Below are 22,365 nucleotides of genomic sequence, written 5' to 3'. Positions count from 1 at the left end.
GACTAACTCCCTTTGTACCAGGTCCCTCTGCCCCTGGCGTTTGTGGGGAGCGCCCTGCAACGGGCCCGGGACTCGTTTGAGCGCAGTCTGGCCGGGACCTCAACGAGGGGCGGAGGAGGGGGCTCCTGGGGTCTCTGCACTCTTGTCACATCACTGGGAGCAAGCCGGGGAGGGCGCTGTGACATCACTTCCTCCTCACGGCGAGACAGCGGAGACTCAGAGTGACCTGAGACAGTCCCAAGGTCCCAGCAAGCTGGTGGCAGAACAGGTGCGTTCGAACCCGGAGCCGAGATTGGGGGCCCAGAACGGTGACAGCGTCAACAGCCCCTGCCTCCTGAGAGTGGATGGCAGAGGGCATACGGGTACTGCCCTCCAGCAGGGGTATGCCCCTGGCTTTCCAACCGTCAAGAAGAGATGGACAGATGCCGAAACCGGTTTGGCTCAGTGGATAGAGCATCGGTCTGCGGACTGAAAGGTCCCAGGTTCGATTCTGGTCAAGGGCACGTACCTTGGTTGCGGGCACATCCCCAGTGTGTGTGTGTGTGTGTGGGGGGGGTGGGGGGGTGCAAGAGGCAGCTGGTCGATGTTTCTAGCTCTCTATCTCTCTCCCTTCCTCTCTGTGGAAAATCAATGAAAAAATGTAAAAAAAGAAGAAGAAGAAGAAGAAGAAGAAGAAGAAGAAGAAGAAGAAGAAGAAGAAGGAGGAAGAAGAGGAGGAGGAGGAGGAGGAGGAGGAGAAGAAGAAGAGATGGAGGTGGTTTACAGTCACACGCTGTGAGTGGCAGAGGCAAGATCTGACCAGGAGGGCAGGACGTGGCCCCAAAGCTGGGATCATCATTATGGCGGCACCCGAGCCTGTTGTGTCTCTTTGACTGACCAGAGGTGGCGGGCCCTGGGCCCTGATGGGTGTGGCTTTTTCACCCTGGGCTCTGGGACCCAGAAAGGCCGGGGACAGGCCCGTGTCTGACACCTGGACTGACACTGACCTGCCTTGGACTGTATCGGGAGGCACAGACCTGGGTGGGAGCAGAGACCCTGGGGGTGTCAGGCAGCAGAGGTAAGCATGCCAAGCCAGGCTTCCCCCTTCCAGCCCCAGCCCAGGCACCCCCCTGCAGGAGCCCCTGGCCCCTGCCTGGCTGACCCCGGAAATCCTGTGGCCTCCTGTGGTGCTGGGCCTGACACAGCCCTGCGTGCTGTGGAGCCCGTGAGTATCTGCCAACGAGAGCCGTTTCTGCAGGCCGGCTCTGAGCCAGGCGCGGGGAGCGGCCGAGGGGGTGAGAGAGCCCAGGCCCTGCCCATGACTCCAGCCCCTGCCCTCCTCACGCTCTGCTCGCACCCCTCCCCGAATGCCCCCCACCCTTCACGACATTTTGATGATCATAGAAATGTTGGGTGCCCTGTCTGGTTGGCTCAGTGGTTAGAGTGTCCTCCATTAGACTGGTGTCCTGGGTTCGATTCTGGTCAAGGGCACATCCCTCGGTTGGAGGTGAGACTCAGACCTGGTCAGGGTGCGTGCAGGAGGCAATCCATAGATGTGTCTCTCCCCCATTGATGTTCCTCCCTCTCTCTTTCTCTCTCTCTCTGTCTCTCCCACTCCGTTCCCCTCTCCCCAAGCATCAATGGGGAAAATATCCTCAGGTGAGAGTTAACCAGGACAAAGAAAGCAGAAATGTCAGCAGGCGGTGACAAAAGGTTCTCCTGAGGCCGAAACCAGTGTGGCTCAGTGGATAGAGCGTCGGCCTATGGACTGGAAGGTCCCAGGTTCGATTCCCGTCGAGGGCATGTACCGTGGTTGCGGGCACATCCCCAGTGGGGGGTGTGCAAGAGGCAGCTGATCAATGTTTCTTTCTCATCGATGTTTCTGGCTCTCCATCCCTCTCCCTTCCTCTGCAAAAAAAAATCAATAAAATATATTTAGAAGGAAAGAAAGCTCCCCTGAGGCTAGAAATCACCTGTAATCTCATCCTCAGGGCGGCCACGGGGCCCTGCACACTTCCGCCTGCATCCCTTCTTCGCTTCTCATTTCTCAGAGCGGAGCGAACGTGCTCAGTGTCCCCGCTTCCCTGGTTCAGATGGCGATGAGCAGCGGCCATCACTTTCCCGCCACAGTCCCTCCCAGCAGCCCGGCCTGGCCCTGGGCATGTCCTGGCACACCGGCGCCCTAAAACTGCCCCTCTGGCGGGCGCAGCTGGTGTCTGTCCCGGGCTGTCAGAAAGGGCCGCTTCCTGGGAGTCAGTCCACGCTCCCCTGACCTCTGAGCGTCTGCACAGGCCGGTCCCTCTGCGGGGCTGCCCGCTCCCTCTCATCCTCCCGGAGCACACACCTCACTCTGCAGTGCCCAGCTGTCCTGACCCAGCCCCCGGCTGTCCCCTCGGCCTCCTCCCGCCTCTGAGGCAGACCGCCGCCTTCTCCTCCCTCCCTCGGCCACCCTGGCTGCGTGCGCCGTGTGGGATGGCTCCGGGCTGCTATTAGTCTCCGTGAACAAGTGCCACTGTGTTATTACATTTCCCCAAAAGCAGCATGTCTGCGTGCGTGCCAGGCTGGCTGCTCTTTTCGGAGTGGGCCTCCCCTGCCCACCCCGCGTTCCGCGTTCCCTGGGCCCCGGCTGAGGCAGCGCTGGGCCCGAGGGAGCCCGGCCCCCAAGCAGCAGCCTGGACCAGGCGGGTGCCGGTCAAGCTCAGAGCCCGTGGTCTGGGGCGGGCGGTGCAGGGGAGGGCAGGCCCCTTTGGTGGGGAGCACTGCTCCAAAGGCATACAGCAGGCGCTCCATAGATGCACGTTCCGGGGAAGTACAGGATGGTGCTCCGGGAGCTAAGGAGAGGGCCAGTGGGACTGGAGGTGGCCAGAAAGCTGGCCAAGTGGGGCCAGGGTCCCAAGATCCTGGCTCTGACCCCGGGACCAGGGCCACACGCTCTCCACCACCCCAGTGGTCGGCAAGCTCATCAGTCCGCAGAGCCACATATCAGCAGCACAACGACTGGAATTCCTTTGGAGAGCCAGGTTTTTAAACTTAACCTTCTTCTAACGCCACTTCTTCAACATAGGCTCGCCCAGGCCATGGCGTTTTGTGGAAGAGCCACACTCAAGGGGCCAAAGAATCACAATGTGGCTCTGGAGCCGCAGTTTGCTGACCATGGCACTACCCCCAGTCACATGTCCTCGGGGCTCCGGAGGCCGAGGCTGCCGTGGCTTTGCCCTGGGCAGCAGCAGGGGCAGCAGCTGGGCTGATAAGGGGAGCCCCGCCCCCCGAACACGCACACTGTGCCTGTGTCTCTGGGACACGCACTGGGTCCACGGAGGGGGGAGCCCTGGAGGGGGCGCTGGGAGGTCCTGTGAGCTAGGGGTGCTCAGGGTGCTGGGTATCATCCTTCATCAGCCCCTTCCTTCCTTCCTCCCTCCCCTCCCTCCCTCCCTCCCTCCCTCCCTCCCTCCCTCCTTCCCTCCCTTCCTCCCTCCCTCCTTCCTTCCTCCCTCCCTCCCTCCCTCCCTCCCTCCATTCCACCTTCCTTCCTTCCTTCCTCCCTCCCTCCCTCCCTCCCTCCCTCCCTCCCTTCCTCCCTCCCTCCTTCCTTCCTCCCTCCCTCCCTCCATCCCTCCATCCCACCTTCCTTCCTTCCTTCTTTCCTTCCTCCCTCCCTCCCCCCCTCCCCCCCTCCCTCCCTCCCTCCCCCCTCCCTCCCTCCCTCCCTCCCTCCCTCCCTCCCTCCCTCCCTTCCTTCCTTCCCTCACTCTCTCGACAGACACCGGCCTTGTCTGGCTCTGGGCCAGGACTCCGCAGAGCATCTTGCTCACTGTCCTCCGGAGCCCGGGCCTGCTGAGGGTGGCACCCCAGGGCCCGGGTGACCGGCCTTGAGCTCCAGGGCCTCTGGCGCCCCTGCTGTCCTGGTGCTCCTCCTGGGCGCCTGCTGCCAGGGACGCCTGTCGGGCCTCTCCCTGCCCATGTCCGCCCTCCTCCAGCCGGTGCTCTGCGGCCTTCCTGGAGCCCCTGCCCATCCCTCCGGCGGCCTCTGACTGTCTCCCCTTTGGCCGTGCCCTGGCCCTGGCTGGGTGGCAGGGGCTGTACCTGGGTGCCCCTGCACCCCTGGCCGCCCAGCACAGGCCAGGCACACAGGGTGGCCGGGATGGCAGAGGTGCCAGGACATGTAGCCTGAGCCGTGGAGCTGACCCCCTGCCCCAGGCCCGCGTGTCTCCCGGGGAGGGGTGGGGGGACTCTCCTCAGTTCCCACCCCCTCTCTGCCTGGGACGGGGGTTGCCTGCCCTGGGGCTCTGACCCTCACGCCAGGCAGACGCCCCCCACTCAGGCGCCTTCCCTCTTGCCCCGAGCTTGTGTTTCCACAGTCACCCCAGAACAGGGTGAGAGAAGTGAGGCCCCAACACACGGAAGAGGAGGGGGTCCCTCCCGAGGCCCCTGGCCAGCCTCTGGCTTCCTCTCCGGCCTTGGCGCCCAGCCCAGGCCTCTACCCCCACTCCACCCCCACAGCCTCCCCTCTCCCGCCTGCTTGCCCTCCCCCTCTCAGGGCCACCAGAGCCAACGCTAAAAAATAAATAAATAAAACGGACCAGCTCATGCCCGGCTCAAACACCTCCCGTGGCTCCCCATGACCACGTGTGTCCCTTAAGCAGGTGCCCAGGGGCATCTCCTTGTACCCCTCTCTCCCTCCACCCCCCTTCCTCTCCCTCTAGCCCCTCCCAAATGCCGAGGTCTTTGCACGGCCTGTTCCCTCTGCCCGCAAGGACTTCGCCTACCTTCTCTCCTCGGCATGCTGCGGAGAGTCCGCCTCCAGAAGCCACCCAGCTAGCTGTGCCACCTCCACACTGTGCCACCTCCACGCTGTGCCTGCAGGGCACTTCCTGTGTCCCTGTCTGCCTCCTACCAGCCGGGCCTCTCCCCAAGGCAGGCCAGGCCGGAGCAGCGGCCCGGTGTGCACCTGGGACCGTGTGAGGCTGAGATGGACGCAGGAGGGGGGGCAGTGGGAGTGCTGGGGGAGGGGCGCACAGACATCTATGCAGGGGCCTTCCAAGGGCTCGGCGGGGCCACACCCTCCTCACCTCCCACTCGGCCTGGTGGCCTGGACCTGTGCCCTGAGACAAGGCCCTGCGGACACCTCTGCCCGCTGGGGCAGGGGTCAGAGGTCACCGGCTGGGACACCCTGACGGGTGCTGCTCTTGCCCTCCCCAATAGGCCAGGCGCCAGGCTCTCAGGTCCAGCCGCTTACCTGCCCCCCTGGGGTTGGCGGCCGCTGCTGCACCCGCAATGGGGAGCTTGGGGTCCCCGGGGGTAAGAGCGAGGGGCTCAGAGGGGCGCGGCCTGTGCTGCCTGGGAGGGGGGTCCACGTCTCCCCAAAAGCGGCAGGAGGGGCCCTGAGCACGGTGCCCTCCTGGCTCCGGGAGGGGGTCCGGGCGGGGCGGGGGCCGCGGCGCCCAGGGAGGGCCGCGCACGCCCGGGCACGGAGCCCGCCGCCCGGATCGGAGGTGAGAGCGCCCCGCCCGCCCCCGTGTGTCCCCCGCGCCCCCGCCCCGCGCCGGGCAGGGCAGGGCGGGCAGCGTGGCCGGAGCTGCGGGGCCCGCGACCCTCTCCCTCCGCGCGGCCCGCTCCGCCCGCTCCGCCTCCGGCCCCGCGGCGCCCGGGCTCCCGGTCCGGTCCGGTCCGGGCGGCGGATGCGGGCGCCGGGCCTGGGCGGGGCCGAGGGCCGAGGCCGGGCCTGCGGGGCGGGGACCCGGGCTCGGGGCGCGGGGCGCGGGCGGCCCTCCCCGCGGCGGCGGCGGCGGGCGGGGAGCGGGAGGCGGGAGCGGGAGCGGGGAGGCTCGGAGCGCGCGGCGGGCGGGCGGGCGGGCGGGAGGGGGCCGCGGGGAGCCCCCCGCCCCCCGAAGGAGGAGTCTGGCTCCCACTTGCTGCCTCGGACGCGCGGCGAGGCGGCCGCCGGCGCAGAGCAGCCCCGGCCCTCCCGCTGCCTCCCGGCGCCTCCCGGAGCCGGGCCGCTCCCTCCGCGCTGCTCGGCCCGGCCGGGCCGCCGACCGGAGCGGCAGGTAGGGCGGGCGGGCGGGCGGGCGGGGCGGGGGCCCTCCGGCGCGGGGCGAGGCCGCGGCGGGGGCGGGGGCGGGGGGCGCGGGGCGCCCAAAGTTACTCCGGCCGCGGTGCCCGGTGCCCGCCCGGCGGAGCCGCCAGGGGCGCGCGGCCGGCGCCGGACTCGCTGGGGCCGCGGGGTCAGCAAACTTTCCGGCGCCGGCGCTGCCCACGCACTGCCCAAGCGGCTGCGGGGCAGGTGGTGCCGCCGGGGTAACAATGGCAGCCCGGCCTGGGAGAGAGAGCCTACTGTGTGCAGCGCGGCCAGGGCGGGGGCTCCCATGCCGCTCGGTGGTCACTTTTGAGAGCCGTTGCCGGAAACTCCCTCTCTTCCTCTCTCCACTGTCTGTCTGTCCATCCATCCCTCCATCCCTCCCTCCATCCCTCGTCCATCTATCAAGTCACTGGTTCCACACATGTACCGCTGTCTGCTGTGTGCCTGGCCGGGGACCAGAGGCTAGCCAGCAGGTCCCGGACTCCCAGGCACATTCCCGCTGCCCTGCGCGGAGCAGCCTGTTTGTCCGGGACTCGCTACAGGAGAGTGAACGCATGCCCATCTCCCCTCCCTGGAGGAGACCCGCTGAGGTGCCCGGCTTCCGTGCCAGGCCGGCGGGCTCGCAGGCTCCCGTCCCGCTCCCCTCCCAGCTGCTGGGTGGCCTGAGATGGCACCAGGAGGCCCCCCGCCTGGATCGGGCCCCCAGGCCTGCCCTGCTGGCCTCTGGGGGATGCCCTCCCCCGTGCTGGGTCAGACCCCTCTGGGTGCCCCTCGGGGAGCTGGCTGCCTCCTCCTCCGTTTCTAAGGCCCGAGCAGAGCTGCTAAGTGGAGGACGATTATGAAATAAGACTGGGAACAAAAGTGGGCCGGCGTGAATGCCGAGCCGGCGCTGCGGTGGTGAATGGGGCCGGGGGCGTGTCACAGGGCTCAGCCCAGCGGGGGCTCAGGAGGCACGGCCACGGCAGGCACCCCCATTGCTCTTTGCCATAAAGAAAAATTAAGCCAACTTTCCCAGGAACTTGCACGTGGGCTACAGGGCGTTGGAAGAGTCAGAGTGGCCATCGTGTGGCGGCCACGGCCACGGCCACGGCCACGTTGGGAGCCAGGCCTTGGTTCCCGGCGCCCACACGTGAGGAGACCATTCGGGGAGGGTGGCGGCGTGGCTGGGGCCAGGCGGGTTTGGTGGCCGAGCCAGCCGGTGGCGATCGGAGAGAGGCATTCTGGGGGCCGGCGGTGACCGGGGGACCTGGTGTGAGCCCCCATAATAAGCTGCCCGGCTCCCTGCGTCCGGCTTTCCGAGAGGCAGCCCCGCACTGAGGGCCTCTCCTCACGACGGTTTCTGGGAGACACTGCGTCTGTCGGAGCGCTCACTGGGACAGGCCTGGCTGCTGGCAGCCACAGGGTTAACTGTGTGTGAAGTCTTCAGGGGGGGGGGGGGCTGCTTTCCTGTTTATGTCGGGGGGGGGGGCAGGCTCCGAGGGTCACCCACACGTGGGACCCCGGATCTCACACGCCCCGCCCGTGTCTCTGGGCTGGGACTGTGGGCAGAGAGACCGGATCTAAGTTTAGTGGAAGATCCCCATGAGCCCCCATGTCAGGACTGCAGAGACCACGTACAGAATGACAGTCCGAGGAGAGCCTGCCGGTGACACAGGGCCCAGTCCACCCGACCAAAGTCACGGGAGTCCCCGGCTCCCCTGGCCTCGCCGCCTCCCCGCAGGCGGTGGTGGGCACCCGCCAGGACGCCCCGCCCTCGGCGGAGGACCACGGGAGCGGCAGGGCTTCACGGGAGGGTAGCCCCGAGGAGAAAAAGCAGCCTTCGGGGGGTGGGTTCCCGACTCTGAGAAAAGAGAAGACACTCCCCTGAGAGAGGGCGCCTGTTAGTCTACGGAGATGACTCCATGTTTCCAGCTCCAGGCCTGGCACTGCCCGTGGCTCCCAGGGGCCGGGGCCTGAGCTGGCCGGGCAGAGGCTGCTAACAAGGAAACACCGAGCACAGACAAACGTGCCATCGGCGGAGGTTCGTCTGCGCCTCGGGAGCTGCCGCCGAGGGTGGGAGCCTCCTCCCCGAATTGTCTGTCTACGTCCTTCATGTGACAGCGTGACAGGCCTCTCCCACCCCCTCCCTCCTGGCAGCAGAAAAGGGTTCTTCCAAGCCTCCCCTCCTCCCCATTCTCCTCCCTGAGATCTCTGTGGCGCCGGTACCTTTGTCTGCCTGCCCCTCGGAGGGAGGGACCCCGGGAAGGGGCGCCTCAGGCTCAGGGGCCGAGGGATGGGTGCTGGGCCCTCTCTGTGCCCGCAGACGCCCGCTCTGGCGTCGCGGGTGAGGGGCAGGCTGCCGGTGGGGTCTTCCTTCCGTCCAGAGCCCGGCCCCTAGGATAAGGCGAGGGGCACTGGGGAGGAGCAGGGTGAAGGGAGAGCTTCATGCAGCCACGTCCCCGGGTTTGGATGGTGCTGGGGGACCCTGAGGGCAGTGCCCTGCAGCCACGGGGTCCGGGGGCGAGGGGGGTGGAAGGCCCTCGGAGGAGGCATCCCCCCAGCTGGCGTCCTCTCCAGACGGCCACTGAGCTGTCTGCCTTGGGTCTGAAGAACTGAAAAAACAAACAGAAAAAAGAAAAAGAAGGAGCAAGAGCAGCCCCCAGGAGAGGGGGAAGAGAGGCGCCTGGGGACGGCTCGGGTTCCGGGGGCTCGGAGGGAGGTAGGAATACCACTTCTCGGTGAACCTGATTCCCGGCGGAGCTCCCCGGCGACCTGGCCATTCTGCTGCCCCAACGGTTTACCTTATTTTGATTTTTCCCCCCTCAAACGAGCCAAGACTTAGTTATGCTTTACTCCATTTAAAATATCTCTGGCCAATCTCATGAGAAGAAAAACCCTTCCATTGGGACCTGTGTGTTAATTCTGAGCTCAGCCAGGGACCGGCTGTCGGCGAAGGACGCTGTGAGGGCCTCTCGGCCGGGGTCGGGGCCAGCTCCGTGCCAGAGCCGGTCACCGGCATCCGCAGACGCAGCTCCGGGAGAGTCCCCTCCGGTGGATGGCACAGGGCTCAGGAGGCCCCGTCTCCCGGCCAGGCTCACGCTGGGAGGGCCTGCCTGCCGCCCTCGCCACCCCGCCATCCCCTTTCCACGGAGGGCGGAGCCCAGCCGGATGCCACGGGGAGACCTTGGCTGGCATCGCCCGCCCGCGCTAATTTTGTCCCTTTACGAAGGAAACGGTGCCTGCTTTCGGTTTCCAACGCGCCCATCCGTCCGCCTTCCTAACAGGCGTTTGCATTTGCCAGGAGGACTGAGGCCTGCGAGGCTGCAGAATACATTGCACCCGCTACCTGGGCGGCAGCTCCCTGCCCGAGCCCTGCCTCCCCCCTCACAGCGAGAACAGGGCCGCATTTGGGGAGCAGCAGCGGGCCCCTGCCCAAAGCCGCGGGCGGCCGGGGGATGGCAAATGGAGTTCTGCTTTTATACCGTTGTCACTCAGATTGTTATTGTCATTCGTTAATTGATCATACTTTGGAGGTTTAATCTTTAATTGCGAATTCCCACACGACCACAAAAAAACACACTTAAATTGATCATAAAGATGGCAGCACCCCAGCCGCAGACGTGCGCGCAGAAGCACCGTGCTGCCGTTTGATTATGCTCGGTGACATCTGTTTAATGGATTTCCGTGAGAACTGTAAATCCACGCTCACGCGCTTTGCAGATTGTATTTGAATGCCGAGCAGCCAAGACTCCCCTGCTTTCTACCCTCACCCCCCGGTCCCCCAACCCTGTGTGGCCCAGCCCCGGTTCTGGCGAGGGTGCTGGGCCCCTTGGGGGCGGGGGCGGAAGGCCGATGGCCACACCTGGGCCTCGGGTCCTTTTGTGCGCGGGCGCGTCTGAAGCGGGTCCGAGCGGCCTCCCGTGCGGACTCCACAGCGACGTGGACCTCCAAGCGCTTTATTTCCGAAACTGGGACATGGCACTTTGCAGAAGAAAAATCAGTGCACCTGCTATTATTGATGTGATTGCTGATCTGCGGGGCGGAGAGAGAAGGCACCGGAATTATAATAATCCACGGAGCGGAGCGCGGCGTACAAACATACGTCTCAGCCCGGCTCCGGGTTCCGGCGGCTCCGGCCTGGTCGGGGCCCTGGGCGCAGAGGGCATCTGGGATGTGCGGACCGGCCTGCGGGGAGCAGGGACCGCCGCCCCGTACGGAGGCATAGTGAGCAGCTACGTGAGGCAGACAGGACATGATCCAGTGAGTAGCGCTCTCCATCATTCTGAAATAAAAGTGCATAATTGGAAAATGAAGCGGCAGCCACTGGCGGGGTGGGGAGGGGTGGGTGGGCGCGAGGAATTAGAAAGTGTAATTTAAAATCGTGTTGTCATCCTTCAAGCCGGGCCCAGCTAAAAGGTTTTTAAGTGGTAAACGCTTTAGAGCCACTCACGCTGGATCCCATTTCAAGGAATATGTCCACTTTGCTCAGTGTTCCCGGGTCCCTCCATGGCGAGCTCCTCGGCTCCTGGACTGGCCGCCACGCCCGGCCGTGGGCAGGTTTGCCCTCCGGCCTCGCACGGTCCACTGGGGGCCAGCCGCTGGGACAGGCAGGGGTTGGCTCTGACCCCCCCCCCCCCCCACACACACACTGGACTGTTTGTTCTTTCCTCTCCCCTTGGGGTGCCTCTGCTTATTTTTTGATCCTTTATGACATTTCCAACTACCAACTAATCCATTGCATATGTCCAGGTTCCAGCAAAACAAGAAAACACGCACACACACACACATACACACATACCACACACACACCACACACACACACACACACACATACACACACACCACACACACACCACACACACACACACACACATTATGAAGGTGATTTTGGTGCTTGTGAGGAAACCTGGCTCCTGAAGGAATTATTGCCAGCCCTCCCACACCCCGGTAGCTGTCTGTTCTGTTCTGTATGATCGCTCCTGCCTTCTGCTGGGGTGGGGGTGGGGGGGCTACTTAGGAGACGTTAGTGTGGCTTTTCTGTGACATCTCGCCACGTGGCAGCTAAGTTATCCACAGAAGCGGGGCCTCTGCTGAGCTGGCTGGCTGGGCAGCCCTGGGTGATGGGCTGGAGGCTTGCCTGCAGCGGGGCTGGCCGCGGGGCGCAGGCCTGGGCTGCTGGCCGCCCCCCTCCCGGTGAGGGCTGGAGGAGCAGGGCGGTGAGGTCCGGGAAAAGCTTTCCCTTGAGGAAGGGCCTCAGTGGGGAAGGCTGTGGGGCAGGCACTTCGGTGGGGCTTCTGTTTCACAGACACACAATGTGGTCCTGGCCCCACCGACGTGGCTGCGAAGGTGCTGGCGACAGGAGGAGACGTGGCACCTTTCGGAGTGGTCGCCCTGCAGCCTCGAGCTGGCTCTGACTGTGGTGACCGTGACGCTTTGTGACCGTGGAAATGGGGACATTTCTGAGAGCCGGCGAGCATGCCGGGAATGAGGGCTGAGGGGGGGTAGCAGGCGTGGACGGGGCTGCCCCAGTGCCCACGCGGGCCTTGGGGAGACAGTGCGGGTGGCAGTGGGTGCCTCGGGGCAAAGGGACTCTGTCCTGGCTCTACCGATCAGCGCCCCCCGGCCCTGCAGACGCCCGGAGAGTCTGTTCGTGTGCTCGGCTGTTCGGCTGCTGGGGTGACCCAGCATCTTCCTTTGCAAATCCCCACCCCCTTCACCCACTCCCGGGGTTAAGATGACCCCCATGAGTCAAGCCTCTGGCCCATGCTGGCTGGCCTCCTCTCTAAGCTGCTGTTGAGGGGCTGGCTGCTCCTGCGCGGCCTGTGCCCTGGGAGGGTCAGGGTCACATCTGAGTCAGTTGGGTCCCCAACAGGTCCTGCCCCGGGCCCGGGGCCGAGGGAGCCTCCGGGCTGGTGCCCTGGCGCCGGTGAGGGTGCCGAGAGCTCGCCTAGGAACCGTGGTCTGGAGGCCCTGGGTGTGCTGACCACACGCCCGGGGAAGTGAATCACAGGGGACTCGCTGGGTGTGTGGGGCGGAGCGGGCAGGGGCGTCTCAATCTCTGCTCAGCTCTCGGCAGTTGCCGGCAGAGCTCCTGGGTGCCAGCGGGACTTTCTAGCTGCAGCGGAAGGGGCGTTTCGGGAGCACCTGCTGTGAGCGGGGCGCTCTGCCGGCTGCTGCTTTGGGGGCCACGTCCTGTGACCCTCCCTGTAGCTCTGCGAGGGCGGGTGCAGGCGGTTCCATGTTCACAGATGGAAGACCGGGATCCGGTCACATGTTTTACCCTTTGGCCTCTCACTCAGCTCAGACACAGGACGAGACTGCGTGGGAAGCTGTGGGGAGGGGGGCCCTGGGGGCCCCTGGCCCAGCCTGGGGGGGCCGGGGGGGTGTCCTCCAGGCCCGCAGCTGGGAGACAGCTGTGTGAGCCGGTGCTCAGAGCCTGCCAGACAGAGGGAACAGCGTGAGCGGAGGCTCAGAGGCAGGACTCCTGGTGTGCAGGGAAAGCCAAGCGGCGAGCTTGGCTGGAGGGGTGAGGGAGGCTGGGCCCGGGCTGTCTTTTGGTCAGAAGTATGTTTCAGGACTTTTCTTATTATTTTTATTTATTTACTTATTTATTTATTTATTTTCAGGACTTTTATTTTATTTTTTTAAAATATATTTTTATTGATTTCAGAGGGGAAAGGAGAGGGAGAGAGATATAGAAACATCACCGATGAGAGAGAATCATGGCCTGGCTGCCTCCTGCACCGCACTGGGGACGGAGCCCTCCACCTGGCATGCGCCCTGACGGGGAATGGAACCGTGACTCCTGGCTCATTGGTTGACGCCTACTGAAGACTTTTGTTCTGGGGCTGGTGTGGCGGGGCCTGGGCCATGCGGCAGGGGTGGCCTGGCCGGGCTGTGGGGCCTTCGGGGAGCTCGTTCCTCTGTGAGCTGTCCGGACAGTCAGCACCTCTGGCTGCTTCATGGCCTCTCGGAGGCCCTGGCCCGCCAGGCTCCGGCCCCCGAGGACCCCACGTCCGGCCGGCGAGGGCGCCCGAGGAGAAGCCGCCTGGACGGGCTTCTGAGGAGGGAGCCCTGCCCAGCGGAGGGCGTTTCTCAGCCAGAATTCCAGCCTTTCCGCCAGGCTGCCCAGGTCAGCGGAGAGGCCAGCTCGGGGCTCACTCTCCCCCGGGACCCGGGAGGAGGCAGCGCAGAGAGGTCAGGGGACCGTCCGGCGTCCCCCAGCCCATCAGCCGAAGCTGAGCCCTGCTTCTCCCGATCCGGAAGTCTAGGCGCCTCTTCTTGAGGAGCCCTGAGGCTGGGAGCACAGAGAGAGGCTCCGTGCCTCCGCCTCGGGGCCTTTGCACATGCCCTGCCCTCTGCTCCGGCTCCGCCCCGGCTCTGTCCCCCGCTCTGTCCCCCACTCTGTCCCGGCTCTGTCCCCCCCGCTCTGTCCCCGCACTGTCCCCGCTCTGTCCCCCGCTCTGTCCCCGCACTGTCCCCGCTCTGTCCCCCGCTCTGTCCCCCCCGCTCTGTCCCCAGCTCTGTCCCCCGCTCTGTCCCCGCTCTGTCCCCGCTCTGTCCCCAGCTCTGTCCCCGCTCTGTCCCCGCTCTGTCCCAGCTCTGTCCCCGCTCTGTCCCTGCTCTGTCTCCCGCTCTGTCCCAGCTCTGTCCCCGCTCTGTCCCCGCTCTGTCCCCGCTCTGTCCCCCCCCGCTCTGTCCCCGCTCTGTCCCCGCTCTGTCCCCGCTCTGTCCCTGCTCTGTCTCCCGCTCTGTCCCTGCTCTGTCTCCCGCTCTGTCCCCGCTCTGTCCCCCGCTCTGTCCCTGCTCTGTCCCCCCCGCTCTGTCCCCAGCTCTGTCCCCGCTCTGTCCCTGCTCTGTCTCCCGCTCTGTCCCCGCTCTGTCCCCGCTCTGTCCCCGCTCTGTCCCTGCTCTGTCTCCCGCTCTGTCCCTGCTCTGTCTCCCGCTCTGTCCCTGCTCTGTCCCCGCTCTGTCCCCCCCGCTCTGTCCCCCCTCTGTCCCCGCTCTGTCCCCGCTCTGTCCCCCGCTCTGTCCCCGCTCTGTCCCCGCTCTGTCCCCCCCGCTCTGTCCCCCCCGCTCTGTCCCCGCTCTGTCCCCGCTCTGTCCCCCGCTCTGTCCCCGCTCTGTCCCGGCTCTGTTCCCCGCTCTGTCCCCCGCTCTGTCCCCGCTCTGTCCCCCCCGCACTGTCCCCGCTCTGTCCCCGCTCTGTCCCCCGCTCTGTCCCCGCTCTGTCCCCGCTCTGTCCCGGCTCTGTCCCCCGCTCTGTCCCCGCTCTGTCCCCCCCGCTCTGTCCCCCCCGCTCTGTCCCCGCTCTGTCCCCGCTCTGTCCCCCGCTCTGTCCCCGCTCTGTCCCGGCTCTGTTCCCCGCTCTGTCCCCCGCTCTGTCCCCGCTCTGTCCCCCCCGCACTGTCCCCGCTCTGTCCCCGCTCTGTCCCCCGCTCTGTCCCCGCTCTGTCCCCGCTCTGTCCCCGCTCTGTCCCCCCCGCTCTGTCCCCCCCGCTCTGTCCCCGCTCTGTCCCCCCCGCTCTGTCCCCGCTCTGTCCCCGCTCTGTCCCCGCTCTGTCCCCCCTCTGTCCCCGCTCTGTCCCCGCTCTGTCCCGGCTCTGTCCCCCCCGCTCTGTCCCCCCCGCTCTGTCCCCGCTCTGTCCCCGCTCTGTCCCCCCCGCTCTGTCCCCCCCGCTCTGTCCCCCCCGCTCTGTCCCCGCTCTGTCCCCCCCGCTCTGTCCCCGCTCTGTCCCCCCCGCTCTGTCCCCGCTCTGTCCCCGCTCTGTCCCCGCTCTGTCCCCGCTCTGTCCCCCCCGCTCTGTCCCCCCCGCTCTGTCCCCGCTCTGTCCCCCCCGCTCTGTCCCGGCTCTGTCCCCGCTCTGTCCCCGCTCTGTCCCCGCTCTGTCCCCCCTCTGTCCCCGCTCTGTCCCCCCTCTGTCCCCGCTCTGTCCCCCCTCTGTCCCCGCTCTGTCCCCCCCGCTCTGTCCCCCCCGCTCTGCCCCCCGCTCTGTCCCCGCTCTGTCCCCGCTCTGTCCCCGCTCTGTCCCCGCTCTGTCCCCCGCTCTGTCCCCCCCGCTCTGTCCCCCGCTCTGTCCCCCCCGCTCTGTCTCCCGCTCTGTCCCCCGCTCTGTCCCCGCTCTGTCCCCGCTCTGTCCCCGCTCTGTCCCCCGCTCTGTCCCCGCTCTGTCCCCGCTCTGTCCCCGCTCTGTCCCCCCTCTGTCCCCCGCTCTGTCCCCGCTCTGTCCCCCCCGCTCTGTCCCCCGCTCTGTCCCCCACTCTGTCCCCGCTCTGTCCCCCGGCTCTGTCCCCGCTCTGTCCCCGCTCTGTCCCCCGCTCTGTCCCCGCTCTGTCCCCGCTCTGTCCCCGCTCTGTCCCCCCTCTGTCCCCCGCTCTGTCCCCGCTCTGTCCCCGCTCTGTCCCCCCTCTGTCCCCCGCTCTGTCCCCGCTCTGTCCCCCCCGCTCTGTCCCCCGCTCTGTCCCCACTCTGTCCCCGCTCTGTCCCCCGGCTCTGTCCCCGCTCTGTCCCCGTTCTGTCCCCGCTCTGTCCCCCGCTCTGTCCCCGCTCTGTCCCGGCTCTGTCCCCGCTCTGTCCCCCGCTCTGTCCCGGCTCTGTCCTCGCTCTGTCCCCGCTCTGTCCCCGCTCTGTCCCCCCCGCTCTGTCCCCCCGCTCTGTCCCCCGCTCTGTCCCCGCTCTGTCCCCCGCTCTGTCCCCCGCTCTGTCCCCGCTCTGTCCCCCGCTCTGTCCCGGCTCTGCCCCCCGCTCTGTCCCCCGGCTCTGTCCCCCGCTCTGTCCCCGCTCTGTCCCCCCCGCTCTGTCCCCCGGCTCTGTCCCCGGGTCCGGGCAGGCCTGGCTCGCTCTCGGCCTTTGCTTCTGTGGTGATGTCACCTCTTCAGACTGGCCTTTCTTATCACCCAACTTAAAATGCACCTCCTTTCCCCGGTGCCTGTCACCCCATCACCCCTTCTGCCCCTTGTGGGTCCATCTGCTCCTCTGAAAACAGCTCTGTGTTTGCTTAGGGGGTGACTTTACCGCCCCTCCCCCACCCCCGGTGAGGGCCGTGGCTGCTGTGCTTTTCCTGCTCTTTCTGCCCCAGGAACAGGGGCCGCGGGAGGGCCGGCCCTGGAGGCCAGTGAGCCTGAGTCAGTGCGTGGGCCATCACACCCCCACCGCCTCCCCCGTTCCCCTCCCGCCACCTGGCTCCGGAGGCTCCCCTGGTCCAGCGGGACCTGTGACCGGCCCAGGGTCACTCTGCTGGACAGCAGGCACCTCCGCCCCTTCCTCAGCGCCCCCCGCCTGCGTGCTGCGTCCCGGCCCGGTGGGCGCTCCCGCTGAAGCCGTTGGTGGGAATGGCTGGCTCCGCGATGGCTGGTCTGCACGCTGGCTGCGCGCTGCGGCCCCATAAATATTAAACGGCGTTAACAGAGGCTCCGCTCGCTCCGCTCCCCGATTCCTCCGTGGGGCGCTGCGAACCCCTTCATGGGGACGCGGCCCCTCACTGCACAGCCCCGGGGCCGGACTGCCTTTTCCGGCCACGTCCCCGGAGCAGCGCCGGCTCCCGGAGGCCGGGCCGGGCACGCGGGCGCCTGCTCCCCTCTCCCCCGGCCGGTGGGTGCAGGCCCCCGGGGCCCTTCATAAGGACCATGCCCACCCGCCAGCCTCTTGCAGATTCTCAGGGTGGAAAGGGGAGGGGGCGATGGCTCTTCAACCTTAAGCTGAGCCCTCTCGACACCACCCTCTGCCAGGCCGAGCTGGCACCAGGGAGGGAGTCTGGCACTCTGACACTCTGTCCGTCCATCCCCCATACTCCCTCCATCCTCCCCCACTCCCTGCACCTGTCTCTCCCTCCCTCCCTGCTCCCTCCCTCATTCCCTTCCTCCCTCACTCAGTATTCAGGAGGCCTGGCAGGATGGGATGATGCAAGCAGGAACAGCGTGTTTATTGGGCACTTACTATGTGCTGGGCTCTGTAAGGAGCAGTTTGCATGCGTCACTTCATTTATCCTTCCCGGCAAAGCTGCCGTCCCTCCGTGCAGAGCCTAGGCTGGGAGCCGCCAGCTCAGGTCCATGCGCACGGTCCCCGCAGAGCAGCCGTGTCCCCGCAGAGCAGCCGAGGTCCCCGCAGAGCAGCGTGGCAGGGTGCAGAGCAGCGTGTCCCCGCAGAGCAGCCGTGTCCCCGCAGAGCAGCGTGTCCCCGCAGAGCAGCGTGGTCCCCGCAGAGCAGCGTGGTTCCCGCAGAGTAGTGTGGTCCCCGCAGAGTAGTGTGGTCCCCGCAGAGCAGTGTGGTCCCCGCAGAGCAGCCGTGGTCCCCGCAGAGCAGCGTGGTCCCCGCAGAGCAGTGTGGCAGGTGCAGAGCAGGGGCGTGGCGGCAGGCGTGTGAGAGGATCTGGGTGCCCCGGGCTCCTGGAGCTGCCCCTTCGCTCACACCCCGCACCTCAGAGGCCCCGCCCCGGCGGCCCTGCTCCCCCAGGCCTCCGCACACGGGCCTCCCTCCCGCACAGGGGCCTCCGCACACAGGCCTCCGCACATGGGCCTCCCTACTGCACATCAGCCTCCCCACACTGGCCTCCGCACACGGGCCTCCGCACACGGGCAGGGGAGCGGAATGGTGATCGCAGAGTAACTGCCGGTGTCAGCTGGGCCCGGTGCCCGCCAGCACCGGCTCAGGCCCCCATTCCCAGAGCCTGCACAGCTGTCCTGGGAGGTGAGGCTCTGCTTTCCAAACGTGTTCTCCGAACAGGAGGCCGAGGAAGCTCAGGGAGGGTGGGAAGTCGGCCTGAGGTCACACAGCAAATCGGCAGGAGGCCGAGGTTCAAATCCACGTGCAGATCTGGGCCGGGGCAGCCCTGGACTGCGGCTTCTGCTGCCCGAGGCTTCTCCCCAACTTCTCCCCAACTTCCCGACGGGCCGGCAGGGCCGGCTCCCGGAGGCTCTGTGAGTCCGGGGCCAGGAACCGGCGCCCACGCCGAGGCCGGCCGCCATGTCCATGTGGGGGCGGGGGCGCCGATGGAGCCGCGCGCTCAGACGGGCTCGCCGCGGGGAGGCCGGCTTTCTCGGGGGGAGGGGCTGTGCTGTGAGCCGGGACGGGTGCGAGGGGCTTGGAGAGAGGATCCGCTGTTGCCGTGACTGTGAGGCTCCTGTTTAGCCTCACTAGCCCGTTCCTCCCGTGTGCCTGCCCAGAGTGCTCTCAGCCTCTAATTTTGGTCGTTTTCTGGCTCATTTGTGTTCTGACCGTGTGGGTCCTTTTTCCACCGCGAAGGGGGTGTTCTTTGGAGTGGCTGGGCTGTGACCGGCCGGAGCGCTTGCCCCACGCCGTGTCCTCCGTGGTTAGTGCCGGGCGCACGGAGTGGCCACACGCGGGACAGAACCACGCGCGTTCAGGCGTTTCCTCTTTACGTGGTTCCAATGGTGACAAAGGCGCCGAGCCACGGAGGGGACGGAGCCACGGAGGGACGGAGCCACGGAGGGACGGAGCCACGAGCCACGGAGGGACGGAGCCACGGAGGGACGGAGCCGCGGAGGGACGGAGCCACGGAGGACGGAGCCACGGAGGACGGAGCCACGGAGGACGGAGCCACGGAGGGACGGAGCCGCGGAGGGAGGGAGCCACGGAGGGACGGAGCCGCGGAGGGGACGGAGCCACGGAGGACGGAGCCACGGAGGGGACGGAGCCACGGAGGGGACGGAGCCGCGGAGGGGACGGAGCCACGGAGGACGGAGCCACGGAGGGACGGAGCCACGGAGGGGACGGAGCCACGGAGGGACGGAGCCACGGAGGACGGAGCCACGGAGGGGACGGAGCCACGGAGGGACGGAGCCACGGGGCGCGGGGCCTGGGGAGGAGGCGCGGGGCCTGGCGGGGGGGGGGGGCGCGCTGGCCTCACACCATGGACGCGGGTGGTTCCCATGCAAACCCCGCTTTCCAGCGACACAAACCCAACCAGTGCGGACGGTGCCGGGAGCTGTGGTTCTGAGTGGATCCAGGGTGACTGGGTCCCTGAGAGGCTTAGGAAGGCGTCGGGGAGGGTTTTGGTGAAGGTGGATTCCGGCTCCCCGCCCGCCCCTCCTTGGCCACCCGGAGCGGGAGCAGCAGCCGGAGCCGGAGCGGGAGCCGGGCGGGAGCGGGAGCCGGAGCGGGAGCCGGGCGGGAGCCGCGGCCGGAGCGGGAGCCCAGAGGGAGCCGGGGCCGGAGCGGGAGCAGCAGCCGGAGCCGGAGCGGGAGCCCGGAGGGAGCCAGAGCCGGAGCGGGAGCTGGGCGGGAGCCGGGTCTGGAGCGGGAGCCGGGCGGGAGCCGGGGCCGGAGCAGGAGCCCGAGCGGGAGCCAGGCGGGAGCCGGAGTCGCAGCGGGAGCAGCAGCCAGAGCCGGAGCGGGAGCTGGGCGGGAGCCGGAGTCGGAGCGGGAGCAGAAGCCAGAGCCGGAGCGGGAGCTGGGTGGGAGCCGGAGTCGGAGCGGGAGCCGGGGCCGGGGCTGGGCCTGAGCAGGGGGAGCCTCAGAGGGCTGCCTGCCGGGAAACTCCCTCTGCTCCCGGCTCCGGGCAGATGGGTGCCGGGAGGAACGCGCTGCGGCCCACCTGCCGGGGCTTGCAGGGTGGGTGTGGGGCCTGGGGAGGGGGTGCGTCCGGGTCCGAGGGAGGGCTGGGGGGTGTGGAGGGGAGAAGCTCACCTCACCTGTTGGCGGTGCTCCAGCCTCCCGCCGGGCCCAGCGGGGGCGTGGGCTTTGCCAGCGGCAGAGAGAGCCTGAGGTATGTGAGCGTGTTGGACCACGCCAGCCGCCACCCCCGCCCGGCGGGCTTTTCTTTGTCCCCTCCCTCCTTTCCCTTTTCTTTTTACCAAAGTATATTCATCAAACTGCTGAGTTGGAAAGATTTGTAATGAGTTTTTGAGCTGTACGACTGTGTTTTCCCCCCGCCCCCCGCCCTCCCCCTCTTTCTAAATCTTCATCTGACATTAAATAAAGCAAATCCCAAACAGATTAACTGTCGCACGGTTCCGCTCCAGGTCCGCGGGCGGCGGCGGCGGCGGCGTTGGCGGCGGGAGATGCCCGGGCGGCCGGCGCGGGCCCATGTGGCGCGCTAGGTGGGACGCCGGCGCCCTGAAGGCCGAGGCGCTGGCCCTGCTGCCCTGCGGCCTGGGCATGGCCTTCCCGCAGCCCCACGGCATGGCCCCGCGGCGGCACCAGCACGGCCGGCTGGCCGTCGAGGTGGACGAGTACAGCGCCAACCCCACCCAGGCCTTCACCTTCTACAACATCAACCAGGGCCGCTTCCAGCCGCCCCACGTGCAGATGTGAGTGCCGATGGCGGGCTGGGGGCGGGGCTGGGGGCGGGGCTGGGGGCGGGGGCCGGGGGGTGGGGGGCCTGGGGGCGGGGGGCCTGGGGGCGGGGCTGGGGGCGGGGGCTGGGGGGCGGGGGGCCTGGGGGAGGGGCTGGGAGGCGGGGGCTGCGGGGTGGGGGGTCTGAGGGGCGAGGGGCCTGGAGGGTGGGGGATCTGGGGGGTGGGGGCCTGGGAGGTGGGGGGCCTGGAGGGTTGGGGGGCCTGGAGGGTTGGGGGGCCTGAAGGGTGGGGGGCCTGGAGGGTTGGGGGGCCTGGAGGGTTGGGGGGCCTGAAGGGTGGGGGGCCTGGAGGGTTGGGGGGCCTGGAGGGTTGGGGGACCTGAAGGGTGGGGGGTCTGGAGGGTGGGGGTCCTGGGGGGCTGGGGGCCTGTGGTGTGGGGGGCCTTGGAGTGGGGAACCTGGGAGGTGGGGGGCCGGGTGGCCGGCCGGGTGGGCTCTCCATGGGGCGCCACCTGGCTGCTGCACCCAGCCTTCTCGATTGGGGGGGGGGGGTGCCAGGATCTCCGCAGGGAGAGAGGGAGGGAGGGGAGGGAGGGGAGGGGGGAGTGATGGTCCGTGGGCTGGTTCTGGCCCGGAGTCCTGTCGTTTGGACTGGAGAATGTTTTATAAACAAAAAAAAATGAGGTGATTGCATATGAACGTCCAGGCTTCTGGCAACCCGGCCCCAGGCCCTCGTGCAGCCCGGGGGGGGGGGGGGGAGGGGGTTGCGGGCTGAGGCCCAGCTTCCCCTTCTTGGTATTTGGGTTTAAGGCCCCCCCGCTCCCCGGTCTAAGCTATCTTCCTCGCTGCACCAATGGGGAGACCGAGGCCCCACGGCAGGGTCAGACCGGGCCCCGGTCCCGGGCTGGCTGCCTTCCCTCCTCCCGCCCGGCCCCCGGGTTTCCCTGGAGAAAGCCTGAGACCCTGAGGCGTGCGGGTGGGTGCCGGCACAGGCGGTCAGAGCTGTGACAGGCACGGGGCCACCAGGTCCCACTGCGGCCAGGAGCACCACCTCCTGGCGGGGGAGGCTGTCCCTTTGGGGAGACCCGGGAATCCAGCATGCGGCCTCTTAGAGGAGAGGTGGGGTCCAGCCCGGCGTGGAGGGGGTGGGAGGGGTGCTGCCCTGGCCCCGCTGTGACGGCGGGCACCGGGGCGGTGTTCCCAGGAGGAGGCGGGGCCTCCGGGCCGGCGGTCCCAGCGCCGGCACTCGCCCGGAGAAGGCCTGGGGGCCGGCGTGGGCAGCAGCTGCAGTTTTGGTGGATTTCTGCTGGGGGACGGCCTCCAGCTTCCGTGTTAGGGCCGGAGGGACGGGCCGGGCTGGGAGGAGGGCGGCCTGGGTCTCAGGCACACTGTGCCCTGGGAGCTCACGCCTGGCAGAGAGGCCTCCTGGACGTGCCCTCCTGAGGCCCTGGGTGCCCGACAGACCCTGCCTCCGTGGGGAGCTGGGCTGGGCTGTTTGTGGCCGGGCGCATGCGCAGAGGGGTCCGCAGGCACCACCCATGGTGCCCGGAGGCCGTGCAGTGCCAGGCAGAGCTGTCAGAGACCGCACTTTTGCCCCAGCCCGCGGGCACCCAGGCGGCCCTGGTCCCAGCTCAGAGCGGGGGAACCAGGAAGGCCTAGGCCGGGAGGCACAGGGCCGGGGCGGGGGTAGGACCCTGTGGGCAGCGAGGCTTCTGGGTGAGGAGGATGTGTGGGGGCAGTGAGCTGGCAGGGCTGGAGCAAGGGGCACCTGGGGCTCAGCAGCCACCGCTGGGCGGAGGGTGCACAGGGGGTACCTCTCCCATTGGACCCACAGGCAGCTGTGGGCTGTCTGCTCCTTGGCCCATTCGCTCACTCACTCCTTCCTTCCTTCATTCATTCGATGTGAGTGAGCAGCTGCTTAGCACACATGCTATGCGCCAGGTTTGAATCCTGCCTCTGCCCCTTCCGTCCTCGCCCCTGCGCCTGCCGAGCGGGGCCCTGGCCGGTGGCAGACGCACACGTGTCGTACGGGCTCAGGGCCTGAGGCACCGGCCGCAGGCAGTGCTGTGGAGA

The 22,365-nt window shown here is 67.7% G+C and overlaps 1 protein-coding gene across 2 annotated transcripts in view; it reads left to right on the top strand.

Moving 5' to 3' along the window:
• The first annotated feature begins 6,068 nt into the window (after positions 1-6,068).
• The window catches only part of MPPED1 (metallophosphoesterase domain containing 1), a 50,205-nt gene continuing 33,908 nt past the window's right edge, over positions 6,069-22,365 (top strand). The window contains exons 1-2 of one of the 2 annotated variants that reach the window (XM_045575091.1): positions 6,069-6,094; positions 20,030-20,305. In XM_045575091.1, coding sequence (XP_045431047.1) covers positions 20,082-20,305 — 224 coding nt within the window. In that variant the 5' untranslated portion in view covers positions 6,069-6,094; positions 20,030-20,081. Of the gene's footprint in view, positions 6,095-20,012; positions 20,306-22,365 lie in introns of those variants that run through there. The other variant, XM_036420267.2, reaches the window with a different exon arrangement.

Source organism: Pipistrellus kuhlii, unplaced genomic scaffold (assembly GCF_014108245.1).
Source record: "Pipistrellus kuhlii isolate mPipKuh1 unplaced genomic scaffold, mPipKuh1.p scaffold_m20_p_64, whole genome shotgun sequence".
In the NCBI taxonomy this organism is placed as follows: Eukaryota; Metazoa; Chordata; class Mammalia; order Chiroptera; family Vespertilionidae; genus Pipistrellus; species Pipistrellus kuhlii.
Note: the sequence above shows the minus strand (reverse complement) of the source record. Positions and strands in the feature narration are given on the sequence as shown.